This window comes from Physcomitrium patens, chromosome 8 (assembly GCF_059467195.1).
Source record: "Physcomitrium patens ecotype Gransden chromosome 8, ASM5946719v1, whole genome shotgun sequence".
NCBI classification, from domain to species: Eukaryota; Viridiplantae; Streptophyta; class Bryopsida; order Funariales; family Funariaceae; genus Physcomitrium; species Physcomitrium patens.
Window position 1 is genome coordinate 17,305,417 of NC_143417.1, and position 22,238 is coordinate 17,327,654.

Here is a 22,238-nt window from a genome sequence, read left to right on the forward strand (position 1 = left end):
TGTGCTAAGTGTATACAAAATTTTGTGATAATCTAACAATGTGATTTAGAGATATCTCATTTTTAGCTCAAGAAGAATTTAGAAGTTGGCAGTTTGAGGTTGGGTAGGATTTCTATGATATCTAGAGATCTATCAATTAGATCAAGGTGAAATTTGGCATGGTATTGAAGGACTTGAAGATTAAGGTGCACACCAATTTTGAATCAAAGTTAATGGTTGAAAATGAAGAAATCACTAGTAGTATTCCTACTTCACTTTTCAAGTTGGCGGCCAAGTGACCTTAGTGCAATTTTTGGAGGTTTTTTCACAATTTATAAGTTGGATTGGGCTAAAAATTCTTGAGCATATGGAAGACTTATATTGACAATTGCATGCATATTTTTTCATCAAGTGGATGATTGGATTGGATATTACAACTTGTTAAAGCTTACTGATTATGATTGGGGCTTACAAGAAAAATCTAAATTGCTTAAATATGAAAGTAACAAGGTAATTGGAATTTATGTATGGTTAAAGCTACTAAGAAGAGTATTTTTAGTACTTTTGAATTAAAATTCAAATTATATTCTTCTTGTATGGATGAACTCTATTAGGGTTTCTTGAATACTTGTGAAATACAACCTCACCTTCCACAGCTAGATGCACAGTGCATTCCTCAGTAAGACAAGACATAATATGATAATGCTATATTGCATACTTTATTACGTTGATATGACTTGTAGGAGTATACAAAGGCTTAAACATCACAATCCAAATTTATCCAAAATCATGTCTTTGAGATCTATTCTAGGATCTTTTCTTATCTTAGATGTTCAAATATTAGGATGTCCTGTCTCTCTTGAAGTATGTGCATCCAGAGTTTAATATTATCGAGTACAAAAATTTGCTTCTTGAAATAGAGCAAGTCTTCACTAAGAGTGTAATCTTGATATTATATATCATCTACTTTTAATCGATTGCTAACTATCTTATAATAACCATTCTGTAGTATAGCTTTCTTCTATTTTTTCTCTTTAGTTAGATTTGAATGATACTACTAATGGTAGCAACTTTTGCCTTGTCTTTCAAATTTTTCTTCAAATTTGGTCTCTGTTATAAATTATTTGGCACAGTATACTGTCGCCCTTGTTTATATTCAAGTTGGATATTAAAAAGTTGCAACTATTCTTTCCAATGATGATGCCATGATTTCATATTTTTCAGATGTAAATCCTATAGTGAGGATCAATGGACACTCCAAACAACCACTAGCTTTTCTAATAGAGAGTGTCACCACATCTTTGTAGCATGTACAATCACTAATTGCTCCCAATCATGTACAGAGTAATTATATTCTATCCTTCTGAGCTTGCATGATTCATACACCATAGATTAAAGGCCCCTACCAAAGTTTTGTTTAAAGACTACTCCAAAAAATAAGTAGGAAGCTTCAATGTCAAGCATATAATGAAAATGAGGATTATATGATTGTAATATTAGAGCAATAATGAATTCTTCTTTCAACTTATCAAAAGCATTTTGTTGCTCTAATTTCTATTCAAATAGGATACTGTCAAGGACAAGAACTCCATGAAAAAATAATTCAGACAAGTGAGCCTTCACTCAAAGAGGGGCAACAAAATATATAAAAACAAGTATATATATTGAAAGAGAAACTAGAATGGCTATTGCCACAAGACAAGAAAAATAGAGACCCTTGAAACTAGACTAGAAGCAAGAAAAGAGTTGACAAGAGTGAAGAAGCCTTCACTCTTGTCTCTATATATACTATCTAACTAGAGGCTACGTGGCGACATTCTATAGGACCTCCAATATGTATTGACTTTGTAGGACACATGCCTTGACTTACAAGGCAAGTTTTTCTACGTGTGGGCCACATAGTTAGCTTGATCTTCAAGCTAACAACATGTGTGGCACATGGCCAACTTGTTGACCACGTTTCTAATCCAAAAAGTCAATTAAAGACACCTATGAAGTCAAAGTAGCGTCTACAAAGCTTCTAAGAAGCTTCCATATTAAATATTATAAAATTAACTTACTTTTATCTACTTTTACTTACTTCTATCTATTTCTATATGTAATTATTAGCTTACATGATTATGGCCATGACAGGTACTCTTTTCTAATAGGTCTCTTTATTAAGCAGTAATGTGAGCAAATTACTAAATAAAACAATGTTAGTATCCTATGAGGCCTAAAAATGAGCAAACTTCAGAAGCATCCTTGGAGGTTGGCCAATCTTCTAATGCTATTATCTTATCTTGCTCCACACATATGCCTTTGGAGGATACCTCATGCTCCAAAAAGTAACTTCTAGCTTCTAAAGATTATATTTTAATTGCTTATAATAAAAACAATTATCTTACAGTCAATGTAGCACCTCACATACGTGTTGTTCATGCTCTTCAATAATTTTATTACAATGAAAATGACAACATACTTGTCAAAAAGGTCTCAAAACAAACTGTTCATGTAACCCATGAAAGAAGTTAGAGCATTGATGAGGAAAAAGGATAAAATCAATAATTCAAAATATCCATAGTGCATATCAAATGTCATCTTTTTTACATCTTCTCTTGCAATAGGTGTTTGCCAATATCTGCTTCAAAGATCTAATTTATTAAAAATAATCATACTTCAAAGTTGGTCAAGAAGATAATCCACATGTTGTCATGATGTAACACGACTAATAGGTGAAAGAATGTGGATATTATTGTAATTTAAGAGATCTTAGTTCAAATTATTAGAACAAATTATCTTAGAAATATAGTTAATAGTCAAAGAGATAGAAAAATTAAAAAGGTACCAATACTACCTTTTAGAGAGGTAACTTCTACTTACTTTGTAGCACCATAAGAAAGGCAAAATAAGGTAGATTGGAAAAATAAATAATATAGACATCTTTAAAAAGAAGTTAAGAGTAAATTCTAAAAGAAATTACTTAGAAAAACTAGATATTGATAACTAGAGAAGGCCAGTTATGAACCAGGATCGAAATCAGACCCTAGGGCACAAAACCGAGTCTCGATGATGACTCCGGGGTTCTTTTGGAGATCGGAGAGTGAAGTTTGATAGCAAACTGAATAAGCTTTCTATGAGCATTAATTTTGGATGATTTGGAGTTGATATGACTTTGTAAGAGCTTTGCAAAGTCAAGGTTTGTTTCGGATGACTTGGATTTTATAAAATAAAATAGGATTTACGTTTTGGGTGTTTTCAAGAATTTTGTAATAGTTCTATAAAGGAAATTTTGTAGGTTTATGGCTATAATTATGTTTAATATGTATCATGAATTTGAGTTTGATCTAACAGTTGAATTAAGGGATATTGAGGTTTAAGTGGGTCAAGATCTCAAAGAATAGAATTTTAGGACTGGTGGAGGTTTTTGAGATTTCTTGCAATCTACTACTTGGATTGGAGTGAAACTTATATAAGAAGATATTAGACTTGTTTTTCTATATGTATAAGAATTTTAAGATCAATCGAATGGTGCAAAAGAGAGATATTGGCTTTGGAAGATTGGCATCAAGATTAGAGAAGCAGGCTGGCCAATACCCAAGCACATTTTTGAGATTATTGTCAATTTGGTAATTCCGATCCTTATCAATTTTTTTGAGCTTGTTTTTAACTTATTTTTTAAGAAGTGTGCAAAATTCGAGTTAAGATCGACGGTTTATTCATTAGTTATTGAGGTTTAAATCTGTTATAGGAATTATTAGGATTTGGTTTAGGATTTGGTTAGGATTTGGTTTAGGATTTGGTTAGGATTTGGTTTAGAGTTTAGGGTTTAGGATTTGGATTAGGGTTTGATTTAGGATTTAGGATTTGATTAGGGTTTGGTTTAGGCTTTAGGATTTGGATTAGGGTTTGATATAGGATTTGATTAGGATTTGATTTAGGATTTAGGATTGGGTTAGGATTTAAGATTCAATTAGTTTTGGCCTAAAATTTGGATGAAGTTCAATAGGATTTTAACTAGAATTAAATTAAGATTGAATTGAGATGTATTTGAGTGATATTTGTAATCCTTCTAATATTTTTTTAAGAATTTTTATTATTTGTTTGAAATTTCTTTGATTTTTTTTGAATTCGATTAAGCTTGCTTAGCATTATTATGGTCTAATTAGAGTATTTTTAGTATTCTATTAGAATTAGGATTTTTTTGTTGCAAATTCCATTCTTTCTTCCATACCTAGGTATCCGGAGCATTCTCAAGCAAGAATTCACGTATTACGACAACGTGAAAGTAGATATGTATTTTTGGTAGTCTGGTCATTAAGACCTCGATAGACGATGCAAAGGTAAAGTGTTAGGGATATATTCCTTAGAACTTTCTAGAGAGAAGTTTCTAGAACCTTCTAGAAAACAAGCCTCTGGAACCTTCTAGAAGAGAAGCCGCTGGAACCTTTTAGAGAGAAGTTTCTAGAAGCTTCTAGAAAGGAAGTCTCTGGAACCTTCTAGAAGAGAAGTTTCTAGAAGCTTCTAGAAAGGAATCCCCTGGAACTTTCTAGAAGCTTTCTAGTTAATAGAAGTAGCTCAAGAAGTTTCTAGAACCTTCTAGAAAGGAAGCCTCTGGAACCTTCTAGAAGCTTCCTAATTAATAGAAGTAGCTCAAGAAGCTTCCTAAGTAGGAGTATATATAGGGATCGAGGCTGAAGAGTTCTTCAGTCTCGACAACACATCTCTTGGAGTTCTAGCTCACCTTTCTGGTGTTGTTCTTGTACTCATCTGTTTAATCTAGTTTTGTCATTTCTTCTTGAACTTCTTGTTAGATTTCAAGTCTGTATTTTGTTTCCGTGACAGTTTGTCGAGACTATACTAACTTGAGATATCAGAGCTAGTTCTTTCTTAGTAGAGTGTGGATTACCCCTCTACTTGAAGGTATACTAGCATTTTTTAGAGGTTGCGGATTACCCTCCTCTAAACTGATACTTCTTTTGTTACAATATAGGAGTCTTATTCTTCTTGGAGAGAGTGGATTACCCCTCTTCTTGAAATTCTTAAGGCATTTTATAGGTTGTGGATTACCCTCCTATAAACCAATATTGCCTCTTATAGGGTCATTTTTGTCCTTGTTTTAGAATGGCCGGAGGTCAAGACATTAGTATGACAGAAAGTTCGGAGTCTAAGTTAGATGCTATTATGAATGCCCTCGCTACGTTATCACAAAGAACTGCAGAGATTGAAGGAGTGGTGGCAAGGCTTCATAATGATGGAGTATCTGGGATAGCACAATCTAAACTACACCAGCCTCAAATTTCGGCACTTGGAGAAACAACTTTACCTCAGGTTCGACAAGAACCACTAGTTCTACAACATAAGGAGCCTCAAGTTAGCCTTCCAGATAAGTTTGATGGAACACGTTCCAAGTTTTGAGGATTCGTAAATCAAATCAGGTTGATAACAGTTTTACAGCCCGAATGATATCCAACAGAGGAGTCACGTGTTGGGCTTGTTGGAACCTTACTTATGGGACAAGCTCTATCATGGTTTGCTCCTTTGTTTGAGAAACGATCATCCATATTAAACAACTTTGAAACCTTTTTGGAAGCATTTGCGGAAGCATTTGGTGAACATGATAAGGTTCGATGGGCTACAACAAAGATCCGGTCGCTACGACAAGGGATGCCTTCTACATCAGTCTATGCTTCAGATTTCAGGCAATTAGTATACGACATCAATTGGGATGAAGAAGCGTTGATGAGTCAATTCTATTGGGGTTTAAGAGATGATGTGAAGGATTTGCTGTTAACTCTTCTTGATCCACGAACGCTCAATGAAGCCATTAGCCAAGCTGTGAAGTGCGATAATCGCCTATTCCAACGTCGCCAAGACCAACACTCAAAACATCATACAATTCGCCATGCTCCAACTATGTCGGCAAGCAGTGTAAATTCGCATTCAGAGGTGGAAGACATGCAAATTGATGCGGTACGTATCAAATCTCTTACTATAGAAGAAAAAAAGCGACGTATGGAAGAAAATTTATGCTTGTATTGCGGTGGAGAAGGCCACAAAGTCGAAAACTGCCCCAAAAAGTAAAATTGAGGCATAGTCAAGACTAGGGGAGTATTTGTTCAGGAAAACGAGGATGCCCAGCCACAGTAGGAACCGTGCGGCTGGACAATGAAATATCCCAATAACAATCAGGTTCCTTTCTTTCTGCCCAACCTGCACTTTGTTTTACAATCCCTCTGTTTATTGGCCATCAAAAACTGAGAACCTTAGCACTACTAGACTCAGGAGCATCTGCTTGTTTTTTAGACCAAGAATTTGCAAAGCGTCATAAGATCCCTTTAGTACAAAAATCAAAACCTGTTCATGTTGAGGTCATAGATGGGCGACCTTTATTGTCTGGTAGCATCACCCATGAATCAAAACCTATAGAAGTAACGTTTAAAGACCATAATAGTCATATTATTTTTAATATTATTAGAACCCCATCAAATCCTATTATTCTTGGTCTTTCTTGGTTGGAAAAACATAATCCATTGATAGATTGGAGGTTGTGGAAGATGACTTTTCCCACAAAACCACCCAAGAAAAAACCTAGTAAAAAACCTCGAAAAAAGAAATCCTTATTCATTGGAGTAAGAGCATTTATAAGATCATCTAAGGAAGGCACTCCATTTGTCATTTATGCGGCTCCAACTATCGAGGAGAAGATCTCAACAGCAAGTATACCGGAGCAATATAAAGATTTTGAAGACGTGTTTCAAAAGAAGAACGCCGACATACTACCGAAACACCGACCATATGATTGTGCCATAGACTTACAAGAAGGAGCACAACCACCTTTTGGCCCAATCTACAATCTATCGCAAACGGAGTTGGCAGAGTTACGAAAGTACACTGACAAGAATCTAGCCAAGAACTTCATTCGTCATTCAAAATCATCAGCTGGAGCATCCATCTTATTTGTGAAGAAGAAAGATGGATCATTACGGATGTGTGTAGACTATCGAGGCCTCAACAAGGTAACAAAGAAAAATCGTTACCCATTACCCTTGATTTCTAGTCTCTTAGAACAACTTGGACGTACGAAGATCTTTACTAAAATTGATCTAAGGGGAGCTTATAATCTCGTACGAATCAAGGAAGGAGATGAGTAGAAGACAGCATTCCGTACAAGGTATGGTCATTTCGAATATAATGTCATGCCTTTTGGTCTTACCAATGCTCCAGCGGTTTTCCAACATATGATGAATGACATCTTTCGAGAACACCTCGACGATTTTGTTGTCATCTACTTGGACGATATTCTAATATTCTCTAAAAATGAGGAAGAGCATGAGGAGCATGTTCGTTTGGTCTTGGAGAAACTACGCAAGCGAGGACTATATGCCAAATTAGAAAAGTGTTTATTTCACCAGACGGAGATGGAATTTTTGGGGTTCATTGCGACTACAGAAGGTTTGAAGATGGACCCCAAGAAAGTAGAAGCAATCATGTCTTGGGAGGTTTCGAAGACGGTTAGAGACGTACAATGCTTTCTTGGTTTTGCTAACTTCTATCGGATCTTCATCAAGAATTATTCTGAAGTTGCTACTCCTCTCATTCGATTAACATGCAAGGATAAGTTGAAATGGGGACCTTTGGCGGAGAAGGCGTTTCAAGATTTGAAGACAGCATTTACTACAGCTCCAATTTTGGTACATCTAGACTTTACAAAGGCCTTCTATTTAGAAATTGATGCTTCAGATTTTGCTTTGGGAGCTGTGCTTTCACAAATGAGTGAAGATAAGAAGCTCCATCCAGTTGCATTCTATTCTCGAAAGTTCTCTGCTGCAGAAATCAATTATGAGATCCACGATAAGGAACTTCTTACTATAGTGGATTCTTTCGAAGAATGGCGTCACTTTCTTGAAGGAGCTGTACATCCAGTAACCGTATATACGGATCACAAGAATTTGGAGTATTTCATGATGGTTCGAGTTTTAAATCGGCGTCAAGCTCGGTGGAATATGTCGCTATCTAGATTCGATTTTGTTATCACTTATCGACCTGGAAGGCAGCAAGGACTATCCGATGCTTTATCAAGGAGATCGTATCTTACACCAAAGGCTGGAGAAGCAGCGTTTGATCAACAATGTATAACGTTATTGAAGCCAGAGAGATTTCAACTTTATACTACTATTGTATCATTTGATGCTGACTTTCTAAATCAGGTACGTGCTATGACCATTAAAGATTCAGTAGCCATTGATATCAAGCAACGTACCAATGACGACAAGTTCAAGGTAGAGGGAGATCTTTTATACTTTGAAGAGCGATTGTACATTCCAAAAGGACTAGCACGACTCCGAGTTCTTCAATCTCGCCATGATTTTCCAGCTGCGGGACATTTTGGATTCAACAAGACCTTGGAGCTTATTTCTCGAGATTTTTGGTGGCCCCAAATGTGGAAGGATATGAAAGATTTTGTCCTCTATTGTGACATCTGTTCAAGATCTAAGAATCCTCGGCATCGCCCTTATGGACTTTTACAGCCATTGCCAATTCCACGTCGACCATGGTCTTGAATTTCTATGGACTTCATCACGGACTTGCCATCATCAAACTCATTTGACAGCATCTTTGTTGTGGTAGATCGGCTTACAAAGATGGCACACTTTGTTCCTTGTAAGAAGACATCGTCCAGTGAAGTCACAGCAAGACTCTTTCTCGATAATGTGTATCGATATCATGGACTACCAGATGATATCATATCAGATCGAGGTACCCAGTTCGTGTCAAAGTTTTGGAGATCTCTCTTTGGGATATTGAAGGTGGATATCAAACTTTCTTCAGCTTTCCATTCTCAAACTGATGGCCAAACGGAACGGGTGAACCAAGTCTTGGAGCAGTACTTACGATGCAGCATCAACTATCAGCAAGACGATTGGACTGCATATCTATCGCTAGCCGAGTTTGCATATAACAACACCCTCCATGCATCGACTCAACAAACACCATTCTTTTCCAACTATGGGTATCATCCGAAGCTTGATTTATTGAGTTCGTCAACAAATAACAATCCAACAGCTGAAGGATTTGCGAAGCAACTATCAGAGCTTCAAACTATGTTGAAGCTTCAATTACAATCCGCTCAAGAATCCTATAAGACATCTGCAGATAGATTTCGGAATCAAGCACCTATCGAAGATTGGGACCATTTATCATCCATAAGCAAATTAATCCAGTAGCATACCGGCTAGAGTTACCGGCTTCTATGAAGGTACATTCAGTCTTTCATGTTTCTCTGTTGGAACCTTATCGAGAGTCATCTTTTCCTGGAAGAGTGCAATGTCCGCCACCTAGTATTGAAATTGAGAACCATGAAGAATACGAGGTTGAAAAGATATTGGATTCACGGCGAAGGTGGGAAAAGTTAGGATATCTTGTTCATTGGTGCAGCTATGACATTAATGAGCGAACGTGGGAGCCAGCTCAAAATCTTGCGAATGTGCCACAAAAGGTACAGGAGTTTCATCAACGACATCCCGATAAACCTAAATCAATTCGATGATAGCTTCTTTTTGAAGCTTGTTCTCCCAATAATATAAGAAAAGGGGAGAGCACCAACAAAATACATAGTTGATGTAGTTATTTTCTCCAAGATAGATTGTAGTTTCGTCTTTTGATATGGATAGCCAAGAGATAGATACTATGCCAGTCAGAGTATCGCAACCGAGTAGCTCACGAAGGCGACCCCGAGATGAAGAACTACATGTACCACGACGACGACGGAGGATACCGAGTAATCGATCACTGGTGATCGTATTTGAGATCGAGCCTGCTTACGATGGTCAACCAGAAGGCGTGTTTGCAGGACAATTTCACAATGAAGACACGGAAGTTCATGCTTGGTCAGAAGTCGAAGGCATGGGCCACTACCGTTGGCTACAAGGGTCGATGAACCACTTGCCTCGTGAACAACAGTTGGAGTTCATAGCAGAAGTTATGCGACAGATCTTTATTTTCTTGCGTTGGTACTGATCAACAACATTGCTTCTCAGAGACCTCGAAGCTAAAAGAGGGGGTGATGTTAGGGACATATTCCTTAGAACTTTCTAGAGAGAAGTTTCTAGAACCTTCTAGAAAACAAGCCTCTGGAACCTTCTAGAAGAGAAGCCTCTAGAACCTTCTAGAAGAGAAGCCTCTGGAACCTTTTAGAGAGAAGTTTCTAGAAGCTTCTAGAAAGGAAGTCTCTGGAACCTTCTAGAAGAGAAGTTTCTAAAAGCTTCTAGAAAGGAATCCCCTGGAACTTTCTAGAAGCTTCCTAGTTAATAGAAGTAGCTTGAGAAGTTTCTAGAACCTTCTAGAAAGGAAGCCCCTGGAATCTTCTAGAAGCTTCCTAATTAATAGAAGTAGCTCGAGAAGCTTCCTAAGTAGGAGTATATATAGGGATCGAGGCTGAAAAGTTCTTCAGTCTCGACAACACATCTCTTGGAGTTCTAGCTCACCTTTCTGGTGTTGTTCTTGTACTCATCTGTTTAATCTAGTTTTGTCATTTCTTCTTGAACTATTTGTTAGATTTCAAGTCTGTATTTTGTGTCCGTGACACAAAGTTCACTATCTTTCTTAGGTGCAAAGACTACAAGTGCTCCCCATGGTGATGTGCGTTCTTGATTGAGGCCTTTTTCCAAGAGTTCATCCAATGTCTTTCGCAGCTCTTCAAGTTCTTTTAGTGTTAGGCAATAAATTAGTCAACTTGCTGATTTGGCTCCAAGCAATAATTCTATTTGAAAAGAAGTACCACGATGAGCAAGTACTCCATTAGGTAGGTCAGTTGGAGAGACATACTGATATTTTCATATGAATTGTTTTGCTCATTCTATTCCTTCTCCTATCTTTTCCACCATTGACGCAAGATTTAGAACCACCATATATATTAGTTGCTCATATTGTAGTTGTTTTTTCATAAAATTTGTCACTATGAGTAAGTCTTTGATTGTAGATTATTTTTATTCTTTTCTTCATATGGAGGTGCAAAGAGTCACTTTGTATCCTCCATCTTTGAAAGAGATTTTCCTTGCTATCCAATCAACTTGCATATTTTCCATCTCTAGCCATGGTATACCAAGGATAACAACATACCTTAACTTTGTTACTTTGAATCTCTCTCTTAAGACCTAATTGTTCGTCAATCTCAAGGTTTCATCTTCACACGTTTCATTCAATACGTTGTCGTATTATGTGAAGTTTTGCTTGAAAATGCATCGGATACTTGGCTATGGAAGATAATAAAAAAAAAAAAAAAAAAAAAAAAAAATTGCAACAACAAGTCCTAACAACTCTAATAGGTTCTTAAATAAATTATAATTAAAGATTAGTAAATATAATCAATCATCAATTAAATTCAATTAAAATTTCAAAGTAATTATATAAGAAATACAAAGAATTCCTAGAGATCCTTTAAAGAAATTATAAAGAAATAACATAGAAATTTAAAAATATATATTGAAATATAAATCTTAATAAAATAATAAAATAAAAATCTTAATTAAATCCTAGTCAAAATCTAATCAAACCTAGGCCAAATCTTAGTCAAACTTTGATCAAAATCTCATCAAATCCTAATCAAAATTTAAATAAGCCTTAACCAAATCCAAAACAAATCCTAGTCAGATCCTAGTCAAATCTTAATCAAATCCTAATTAAATCCTAAAAAAATCCTAATTAAATTTTAAATAAATCTTAATCAAATGCTAGATAAATCTTAGTCAAATCTTCAATTAATCTTAATCAAATCTTAATCAAATATTAATAAAATCCTAAATAAATCCTAATCAAATATTAAATCAATCTTAGTCAAATTTTAAACAAATCCTAATTGAATCATAATCAAATCCTAAGTAAATCCTAACCAAATCCTAGAAAAATTCTAATTAAATCTTTAAATAATCCTAAAAAAATATTAGTCAAATCCTAAATAAATCCTATTCAAATCCTAAATAAATCCTAGTCAAACCTTAGTCAAATTCTAAACAAATCCTAAACAAATCCTAACCAAATTCTATCCAAATCTTAATCAAATCTTAAATATATCATAATCAAATCCTAAATAAGTCCTAATCAAATCCTAATAAAATCTTAAATAAATTCTAATCAAATTCTAAATGAAACCTAATCAAATCCTAGAAAAAACCTAATCAAACTCTAAACATATCTAATCAAACTCTAATTAATTCCAAGTAATTCCTATTATAGAGTTAAACCTCAATAACTAATGAATGAACCATTGATTTACACTCAAAAATTGCACACCTCTTAAAAATTAAGTTGAAAACAAGCACAATAAATTTGAAGAAGATCGAACTCACTATAAAGAAGATCAACCATAAAATCTGCTCAAGTGTCAGCTACCTTCTTATTCAAATCTGAACAATGAAATTCTAGTGCCAAAATCTCCCTTTCAAATTGTTTGATTGTTTTCAAATTTCATATATGTATAGCACATCAAGTCTACTAACTTTATAGATAAAATTTATTCTAGTCCAAGTAATAGATTACTAAAGATTTTAGAAATTCTAACTGTCTCTCAAAGTTCAATTTTTAAGACCTCAATCTACTTGAAATTCAATAATTTTTAATTTAACAGTCCGATCAAGCTCAAACTTATAATATATATCAAGCACATATGTATCTAAACTTCTTAATATTTCACTTGTAGATCTATTGCCAAACTTAAAAAATTCTCTAAAAAGTATCACCTATTTTGTTTCACAAATCTAGAGTCACCTAAAACAAACCTTGACTTTATAAAGCTCTTATAAAGTCAATACATAATCAAAGAAACTCTATCAAGTCGGCTCTCAAATCCTACTCTTTGATCTCCAAAAGAACCCCTAAATTACCATAGGAGCTTGATTATGTGCTATGGGAACTGATTTTGATCTAGATTCATAACCAATCCTCTCTGGGTATCAACTCTTGGATTTCTAAGGTAATTTTTACTAAAAACTACTCTCAACTTCTTTTCAAAGGTGCTTATATTGTTTATTTTTTTTAATCTACCTTATTTTGCTCTATTTGTAGTCCTACAAAGTGAGTAGAAGCCTATTTTGCAAAACAAGCAGTATTAGCATCTTTAATTTTTCTATCCCTTGACTATTATCTATTTTCTCAAGATAATTTTTTATAATATATTTGAAATAATATCTTCAAAAATATGATATTTTCTTCATTCTTTCATCTATTGGCCGTTTACATCATGACATCTATCCTCCTTGAATCCTTGCATCTTCTAGCATGTATCAAGTTTTTTATATCATTTTTATGTAGAATGTCCTTCATCTTGGTCAAATTCTTGATCTTCAAATTATTCTTCTTCTTTCATCTCAATATCTCCTAATAAATTTTTTTCTTCATTAAAACAAATGTCTTCACTTCTTTGTTTAAAGAATTTGATTTACTTGTCTGTTATAGGTATCTTCAACTCTATACCATCAAATTCTTGTAACAAATATGTTCTATTATCGTACACTTGTTTCATAACATAAGGCCCAAACCATCTCTTTGCAAATTTCTCAGCCGTGCTATGTTGATTGTCCAAGCTACTATCATAAATTAATACCTAATCACCATCTTCAATTGCCTTAGGTCAAAGTCGATGTTTTTTATTAAATCTTTTTTTATTCTTTTTTCTTGCTTCTTTCAACCTTGTTATTGCTACTTCAATACCATTAGGTCTTCTTTTCAATTGTTGAATCCATAATGCTAAAAGTTCTTCTATATTGAGATCATCCCTCTAAGGCAGCACATTCCATGTAGGCATTATTTCTTTTATTGGTATTATTGATTTTTTCCATACATTAATTCAAAAGGCATATAATCTATTACTAAACTATAAGTTGTACGATCTATCCATAGTGCAAATGATAATAGTCTAAGCCATTTATGTGTTTTGCTATTGCATGCCTTTACTAATGCCTTACCAATAGGTGAATGTCCATGCTCACTCTTTCTACTACCTTTTGGATTATATGTTGTTGTTAATGAAAGTTTAATTCCTATTCTACTAAAGAATTCTCGTGCTTTCCTTGCATCCAATTCACTCCTATTTGTTGTAATTTTCCCAATACAACCATAGTAACAAATAACATCTTTTAATAAAAATCGACATATACCTTCAATATCTTTAGTTCTTAATACTTGTCCTTCCACCGTATTTGATAAATCTTCTTGTAGAAGTATCAAATACTTCATTTGTCAAAGTTCCATTGACATTGTTACTAAATCCACTATCCATTTATAATGTAAAGCTAAAAGATATGTTGAATGTAATCCATCTCAATGCTAAATATTTGAATATATTTAACAAATTTTACAAGATCCTATAAAATTTGCAATATCTTTATGCATGTCTTTCCACCAATATTTTTCTTTCAACTTAATAAATGTTGTCCAAATACTCTGATGTCCAACCTATCAACTCTCATAGAATTCTTTAATGATCTTTTATAATTTGAGTCTCAATGCCATTTACAACTCATTGTGGTATTCGACCTCTTTTCTTTAGATGCTTCCATAAAATCCCATTTTGAAGAAAATATCCATATGCTTTCCTTTGAATCCTCTTAAATTCTTTGTATGTCCAATCTTCTTGCTCCATTAATGTACTTAAGTATTTTATTATATACAACTATTCACCATCATATAATTCTTCTAAGAATAATTTAAATAGTATAGCCAAACACAATCCATCCCTTCTTGCATACAAAGTTGAATAAAAGACAATGCCAATATTTTTCTCATCATCAATCATATCATCTTCATTATTATATCATGCTCGTGACAACATATCTGCAACCGCATTGTCTTTTCTCAAAATGTACTTGAATTTAGGATTTATAGACATAATATATGTAATCCACCTTAACATTGTAATATCTGGTATTGAAAAACTTGTAATCATACCTAATAAAGATAGACAATTTGTTTCTATAACTACCAATGCACCAATTAAATACTCCTTTTTATTTTTCATAGCTATTACTACATCCCATAATTCTCTTTTGATTTGCATATATGTCCTTTGCTTCAAATCTTATTACATATCTATTCCCTTGTTCATCATCTTATCCAACTTTTCAACCTATTCCAATTGGACTTGCATCCATTGTTAATACCATTGGCCTTCCACACTCATAATTTACTTTCTTCAAAGTTGGAGGTGAAGAAAGAAGGTTTTTTAATTTTTCCATAGATTTGTTTAAAATTTGATTAGGATTTGATTAGGATTTGACTAAGATTTGACTAGAGTTTGACAAAGATTTGACTAAGATTTAACTAAGTTTTGACTAAGATTTGATTAAGATTTAATCAGATTTTGATTATGATTAAATTAAGGTTTTTATTTTAATATTTTATTAAAATTTCTATTTTAGTATATTCTTTTGAATTTTTATATTATTTCTTTATGATTTCTTTAAAGGATCTTTAGGAATTCTTTATGTTTCTTGTATAATTCCTTTGAAATTTTTATTGAATTTCATTGATATTTGATTATATTTGATAATCTTTAATTATAATTTATTTAAGAATCTATTAAAGTTATTAGGACTTATTGCAATTTTTTTTTATCTTCTACACTCAAGTGCTTGATGCATTCTCAAGTCAAGCTTCACGTAATATGACATTTTGGTGAATCAGATGTGAAAGGCTTGAGTTGGAAGATATTTGGTTATCTTGGATTATTTGAATTATGGAAAAAGAAAGCAAGAGTGTTGAAAGAGGAGCTGTGGGTGGTTCATCAATTGGAGCTACAAGTGGTGAAACTAATAGAGGACAAGGTATATATTTTGATTCCAACTCTATAAGCATGTTTGAGGCTTTTGCCTTATTTATGCAGCAGCAACAGATTAAAGATTACAAAGAGGGCATGGCAAACAAAGCATTACAAGCGATTGTAGATAAGTTCGATCAATATGAAGGAAAGGATATTACAAAATATCTAAAGTGTTATATAAAAGAAATGGAATTGAAGTATGTTTAAGAAAGGGAGATGGTTCAATTATTTGAATTCACTACTAAACCAAAAATAGAAAGTCATGTAAAATCCATTATATGACAATCTGGAGGTTCATGAAAAAATTTATTTCAAGAATTAAAAGATGAGTATTTTTTAGAAGATAGTGACAAGATTACAAAGAAGCTATTTTTTGAGTGAATTAAAAGACCTAAGAAGGATCTCCAAGCAACAAAATTATTGAGGAAGTTTGAAAAATAATATTCTTGTTTATCAAAAAAGAAAAGATAATTATTAGATCCAAACAAAGTGGAGTTATTTCTTCAAGCAACTGATAGAAAGTTACAAGAGAAGTTGGAAATTTTGCTTGAAGATAAAGAAAAAGAAAAAGAAGAATTGACAAAAAATTAGAAGAAAGTGGAAGAGGCAATAGGATTACTTACAAAAAGAAAAAGGAAAAAGAACAAGGTGGGTATTTTAAAACCATTGCGAGCATCTAAGACAAAAATACCTTCTACTCATCTTACATCTATGACTCAACCCTCAATGTCTATATCAAAGAAAGAAAAAATAAACATGGACGAAATCATACGTGAGATGAGAGATTTATAAATTAAACTTGCAAAATTTGAGAAGAAGGATCAAACATCAAGAATATCAACAAGACAAAAATCGGGACCAATTGAAGGTGTAGTGCATAGGTGCATATAATGTGATAGCACAAATAATTCAAGAAGAGAATGTGAAGATTTTACAGAGGTACTATGTAAAGGAGTTGTTTTTTTTAAAGATGGTATAATACACTTAAAAGAAAGTCGAGAAAAATTAGAAAAAAATTTTGGTAAAAGAAGAATGAAGGTATTTGTGGAAGATGCTTTTAAAGTGCATACAATTTTAAGCAATAAAGCATCAATATTTTGGATGGGGGCAAATCCAAGCAAATATTTAAGTATAAATCTTGAATATTGATGGGAATCTAGTTCTTTGTGGTCAAGTACAATGAATTATGCTGAAAAAGAAAAATTTACTAGAGATGATTTAAAAAATATTGGCAATAATATTTTACAAATTACTAGGTGGAATAATCTAGTAGATAGATTATAAGTTCATGTTCATATTGTAAGGATTCAACATGAAGCATTAATAGAAGAAAAATAAAGTAGAGATGAAAATCATGAACGGCCATCAAAAAGAATCACAAGGAGAGAAAAAAATACAACAATAGAAGAATCCTATGCATGAAGATACAATAGAGAATATTTCTATAAAGGAGAGGAAGATTGTAAAAGAAAAAATAAAGGTTCTTGCTTATAAATTATAATCAAATATTGAAGTTGCTACAAATTTGAAAAAGATATTAGAAAAGTGCATTTTAAGTGAAAAGGCAGCACTTATAGTTAAAGAAATCCCAAATTCAATGTGGTATGTGGACTCGGAAGCAACTCAACATATGTGTCATGAGTTAGAAGGATTTGTTAAATACATCAAACATGAAGACAAACAAGTTGTCTACTTAGGAGATGATACTACATTATATATAATAGAAGGACATGGTGATGTAAATATCAAATTTATAAATGGTGATGAGAAGATCATACCTAATGTATTACATATATCTAGACTTATAAAGGATTTATTCTCTGTCAAATTATTAGAGAAGACAGGAGGAGAAATTCGCATAAGAGCTAGTACCACTACACCTATAAATAAATTTTGTCAGACCATTGCAATATGCAAATTAAATCTTGATTTATATGAATTAGGTACAACTATACTTTCAAACAAGCCTCAAATTGCTATTCCAACAACAACACAATTAAATAAAGCTGATTTGTGGCACCTAAGATTAGGACACATAAATCCTCAAAGACTCAAACAAATACAAACCATGGCAAAGGGGATTGATTCCTTTGATGAAAGAAAAATTACCTTATACCAACCTTGCATAGAAGATAAACAACATAAAGAAAAGTTTCCTACACAAGGTGCACAAAAAGCTACCTAATTGTTAGAACTTATACACTCTGACATTTGTGGACCTATGCAAGTAAGCATACATTTAGGATGTACTTACTTCATCACATTTATTGATGATCTAACAAGATATTGCCAAGTATATTTTATGAAATACAAATTTGAAGCATTTGAAAAATTCATCTTATACAAAAAATTTATAGAAAAAAAATAAGTTTCAAAATTAAAACCTTAAGATTTGATTGTGGAGGTGAATATACATCCAATAATTTTAAAGATTTTTGTAATAAAGAAGGCATTAAACAAGAATATATTGCAGCTTATATACCACAATAAAATGATGTTTTTAAAAGAAAAAAAAGAACATTAATAGGTATAGTACTTAAAATCCTATCCTATTCAAACTTACCTAAAACTTTTTGGGGTGAAGCACTCTAAACATTAAATTACCTCCAAAATAGGAGCCTTATAAAATTTGTATAAGTTACCAAAAGACCATTTGAATTATGGTACAAATGACAACCAAATTTATCCTACCTTAAAATATTTGGTTGCAAAGCTCATGTATTCATTCCTAAAGAAACAAGAAAGAAGTTAGACTCTCATTCACAAGAGGCTCTCTTTCTAGGCTATAGTGAAGAATCTAAAGTCTATAGACTTATGAATATACAAAGTCAGCAAATTCTTATTTCAAGAGATGTTCTCTTCAATGAGAATCTACATGATCTACAAACAACTCCATACTTACAAAAGGACAATGAAGAACTTGTACTAGATTTAGAATTATTAAAACACCTTTCAATAACTAAAAAGACCAATGAGCAAATCCTCCCTTCTATTCAAGGCATGTCTTTTACATCAATGTCAATACCACAAGAAACACATGTATTTGATCAATCACCAATACATAGTATTCCTTCAAATGTGGGAAAACAACCTCCTTCTCACATTAATGTCATAGAAGACTTCTGTCAACTATCATTACAAAATGATCAAGATCTTACCTCTTGCAGATGATGAAGTACATTCTACATTAAAGGCTCCAAATCTTCCTACTAGTTCTAGACCAACAAGAATTATTCAACCAACCACAAGATTGTTGGAGTCTATACAAGATAGAAAAGAATAAAAACGACAATATAATTGACATCACCAAGTCCACCTTATTTCTACTCACCTAGAAGCTCCAACCTATATTTAAGAAGCAATGGAGAGGGTTGATGCACAAGAATGGCAACAAGCAATTAATGCTAAAATTACATCTTTAAACAAGAACAATACATGGCACATGATAAATTTACCTCCTAATCAAAAACCAATCAATTCAAAGTGGATTTTTAAAATCAAAACTAAAGCTGATGGAAGCATTGACAAATATAAAGCAAGGCTAGTTGCTAGAGGTTTCATCCAAGTTGAAGGTATTGATTACATAGAGACATACTCTCATGTAGTCAAACTTAATTCTATCAAAGTTCTTCTTGCTTTAATCACTCAACATAATCTGGAAATACATCAACTAGATGTTAAAACAGTTTTTTTAAATGGTTTTATAGAAGAAGACATCTATATGACTAATCCTGAAGGATTACCCTCTATACATACTAATAAGGTATGTAAATTAAATAAATCCCTATATGGTCTTAAACAATCATCTAGAGCATGATATCAATGATTAGATCAATACTTAATCCTTCATAAATACCAACGTCTCAAATCAGATGCAAACATATACATCAAAAGAGAACATAATCAAGATTTTACCATAATTACAGTCTATATTGATGATTATATTCTTATCAACAACAAGCTTCTTTTAATTCAACAAGTCAAAGACATTCTCTAGCAAGAATTTAATATGTCCGATGAAAGAGAAATCCATTATACTTTAGGCAATGTCATATTAAGAAATCAAACAGAAAGATGGATCATCCTCCATCAAGCCAAATACTTAACAAATAAACTTAATGAATTCAATATCTTGAATTCCAATCCATTAAGCACCCTAATTCAGCCAAGAATTCGTTTAAGTAATGAATTTCCTATTTCTTTATCTGATTACCCCTATTCTCCAGTTGTTGGCCGTTTAATGCATGCCATTGTTAATTCTAGATCCGATTTAGCTTATGCTATCAGCAGTTTAACACAATATTTATCTAAACCAGGACCTACACATATTCAAACTTTGAACAGAATCATGAGTTATATAAAAGGCATATTATCCTTTGGAATAAAATATCAATATTTACCTCAAGATGATATTCTCCATGGTTATTCTGATGCTCACTGGACAGATGATAAGGACACCCGTTGCTCCACCTCTGGCTTTTGCTTCTTACTAGCTGGAAGAGTTATCTCTTAAGGCAGCAAGAAACAACAATCTGTTGCTTTGTCATCCACAAAATTAGAATACATAGCTTTAACAAAAGCAACCACTGAAGCCATATGGTTGAGAAAATTATTACATGAACTTGGATTCCGTCAACATGCACCAACCATCATATACTCATACAATCAAAGTGCAATTGCTCTTAGTGAAAATCCAAAATATCACTCTAGAAGCAAACATGTGGACACACAATACCATTTCACAAGAGAAAAGATACTTGCCAAGGAAATTAAATTACAATATGTGCCAACCACACATATGACAGCAGATGTATTTATAAAATCTCTTCCTAAAGAGAAACCTTTTCAGTACCTATCTCAACTAGGCATGTATCCTATTCCTCTCAATTCAAAACAAGAAACCTATTCTAAACAATTCAAGCATTGCTAGTCTACTCAAAATCACCAGCCTTTCTACAACAACCATATTTTGATACATCATGGAGTGGGAGAACACATAGTAAACCACCTCACTCCAAATCCATATTGATATTTCATGGATTTGATGCTACTCCGATATGGGAGCCCGCCACAGCCACAGCAGAGCCCACCACAATTGATCTCGCAATGGCTGGCGACTCCATTGCAATAGCAAAGCCCGCGACAACAACAGCAGAGCCCACCACGGTCAACTCTACTACAACAGCAGAACCCGCCATGGCCAACCCCGCATTGGCGGTCGATTCTACTGCAGCAGCAGAGCCTGCTATGGTCGACCTTGCATCGGTGGTCGACTCCACTATAGCAACGGAGCTCGCCATGGCCAATCCCGCATTGGTGGTTGACTCCATCGCAAAGCCCATCAAGGCGCCCACATCGACAGCCGACACCCATCAATGTATATGCAAGCAGCGGAGCGGATCTTCGCGAGGGCAGCAATCTTCAATAGCAACAACGCCTCCAACAACAACAACAAAAACAACTTCACAACAAAAAGGGAGTGTGCATAAAGCAATCATGAAACAGAATCTAACAATAATTCAAAATCAACAAAAAAAAACACATACCTTCTCAGATTTGAAGAAACAGTGGGAGAGCTACGAGAGAGCTCTCCATCAACGCAACACCCAAAAAGGAGATTGAAACGCTATATTTCTCATACATGTTTCTCATAATGGATGAACTTCCACAATAGATGAAATCCAATTTGAGGATGAAGATTAGTGTACAAGTGGGAGTATTGGGAGAATTATATTGTACTAGTCTCTTGTGTAGAATACTATCTACTATATTGACCTTACACCAAGAGTTGTGACTCTTGGTGTCACGGTTGTACACACAATATATATATTGTGTATCAATTGATCATATCAATAATAATGACGTTTTCAACAGTAGAATACCCAGATATATATATATATTTATAACTGTATACATTGATTGAAACAGACATGTCTGTTATCCTGGTACTCAAATCCAAACAATCATGTATCTGTATTGTTATTATCTAATATACAATAATATACAATTATGCAATTTCTCTTCATCGCTAATGTTTATAAAGAAAGATCTCGAGAACTCCACCAATTAGTCATCATCTCAAGATAAAATAATAGAAAGCATGTAGACTCTGCATAGGTAGGCATAAGTAGTTCTGGATGTTGTCGAAACTCCTTCCACCAATACAGTCGGCACTTGTACTCACAGTATTGGAGCTAAAGAGCATGGTAGCCAACGGGCCAGCCCCGGCCCACGTCGAGCTCAGCTTAGTCTGAGCCTTGCTGCCCAACGACGTCTTCCCACTGGAAAATCTATATGTACCCTTTAGCCATAAGGCAGTGACTCCAGCTTCTTCAGTTGCGTAGGAACTGGGCAAACTCCCTGAACAACTAGTTCAGATACAAATTTGTAGATGCCTGGGCCTTCTCTAATATTCCCTGCTCGATCTCCTGTTACTACACTGTGGTCCTTAAGATCTCGCACGAAA

At 33.8% G+C, this 22,238-nt stretch overlaps 1 protein-coding gene across 2 annotated transcripts; it reads right to left on the reverse strand.

Annotated features, from left to right (window-relative positions):
* Positions 1 to 20,509: 20,509 nt before the first annotated feature.
* On the reverse strand, positions 20,510 to 21,425 carry LOC112285396 (uncharacterized). Of its 2 annotated transcripts, none has more exons than XM_024526188.3 (2): positions 21,319 to 21,425; positions 20,510 to 21,209 (listed from the first exon to the last, which is right to left on the reverse strand). In XM_024526188.3, the coding sequence occupies exon 2, from the start codon at positions 21,112 to 21,114 to the stop codon at positions 20,806 to 20,808; it is 309 nt and encodes a 102-aa protein (XP_024381956.1). In that variant the 5' UTR covers positions 21,115 to 21,209; positions 21,319 to 21,425; the 3' UTR covers positions 20,510 to 20,805. The 2 variants fall into 2 exon arrangements, with proteins under 2 accessions (XP_024381956.1, XP_090108865.1); XM_090252739.1 differs by having other exon boundaries at positions 20,510 to 21,191; positions 21,319 to 21,413.
* Between the last annotated feature and the right edge of the window lie 813 nt (positions 21,426 to 22,238).

Coding starts and splice junctions, on each gene's coding strand:
- LOC112285396 (XM_024526188.3), bottom strand. CDS start 21,114: ATGGGCTTTGCGATGGAGTCAACCACCAATGCGGGATTGGCCATGGCG.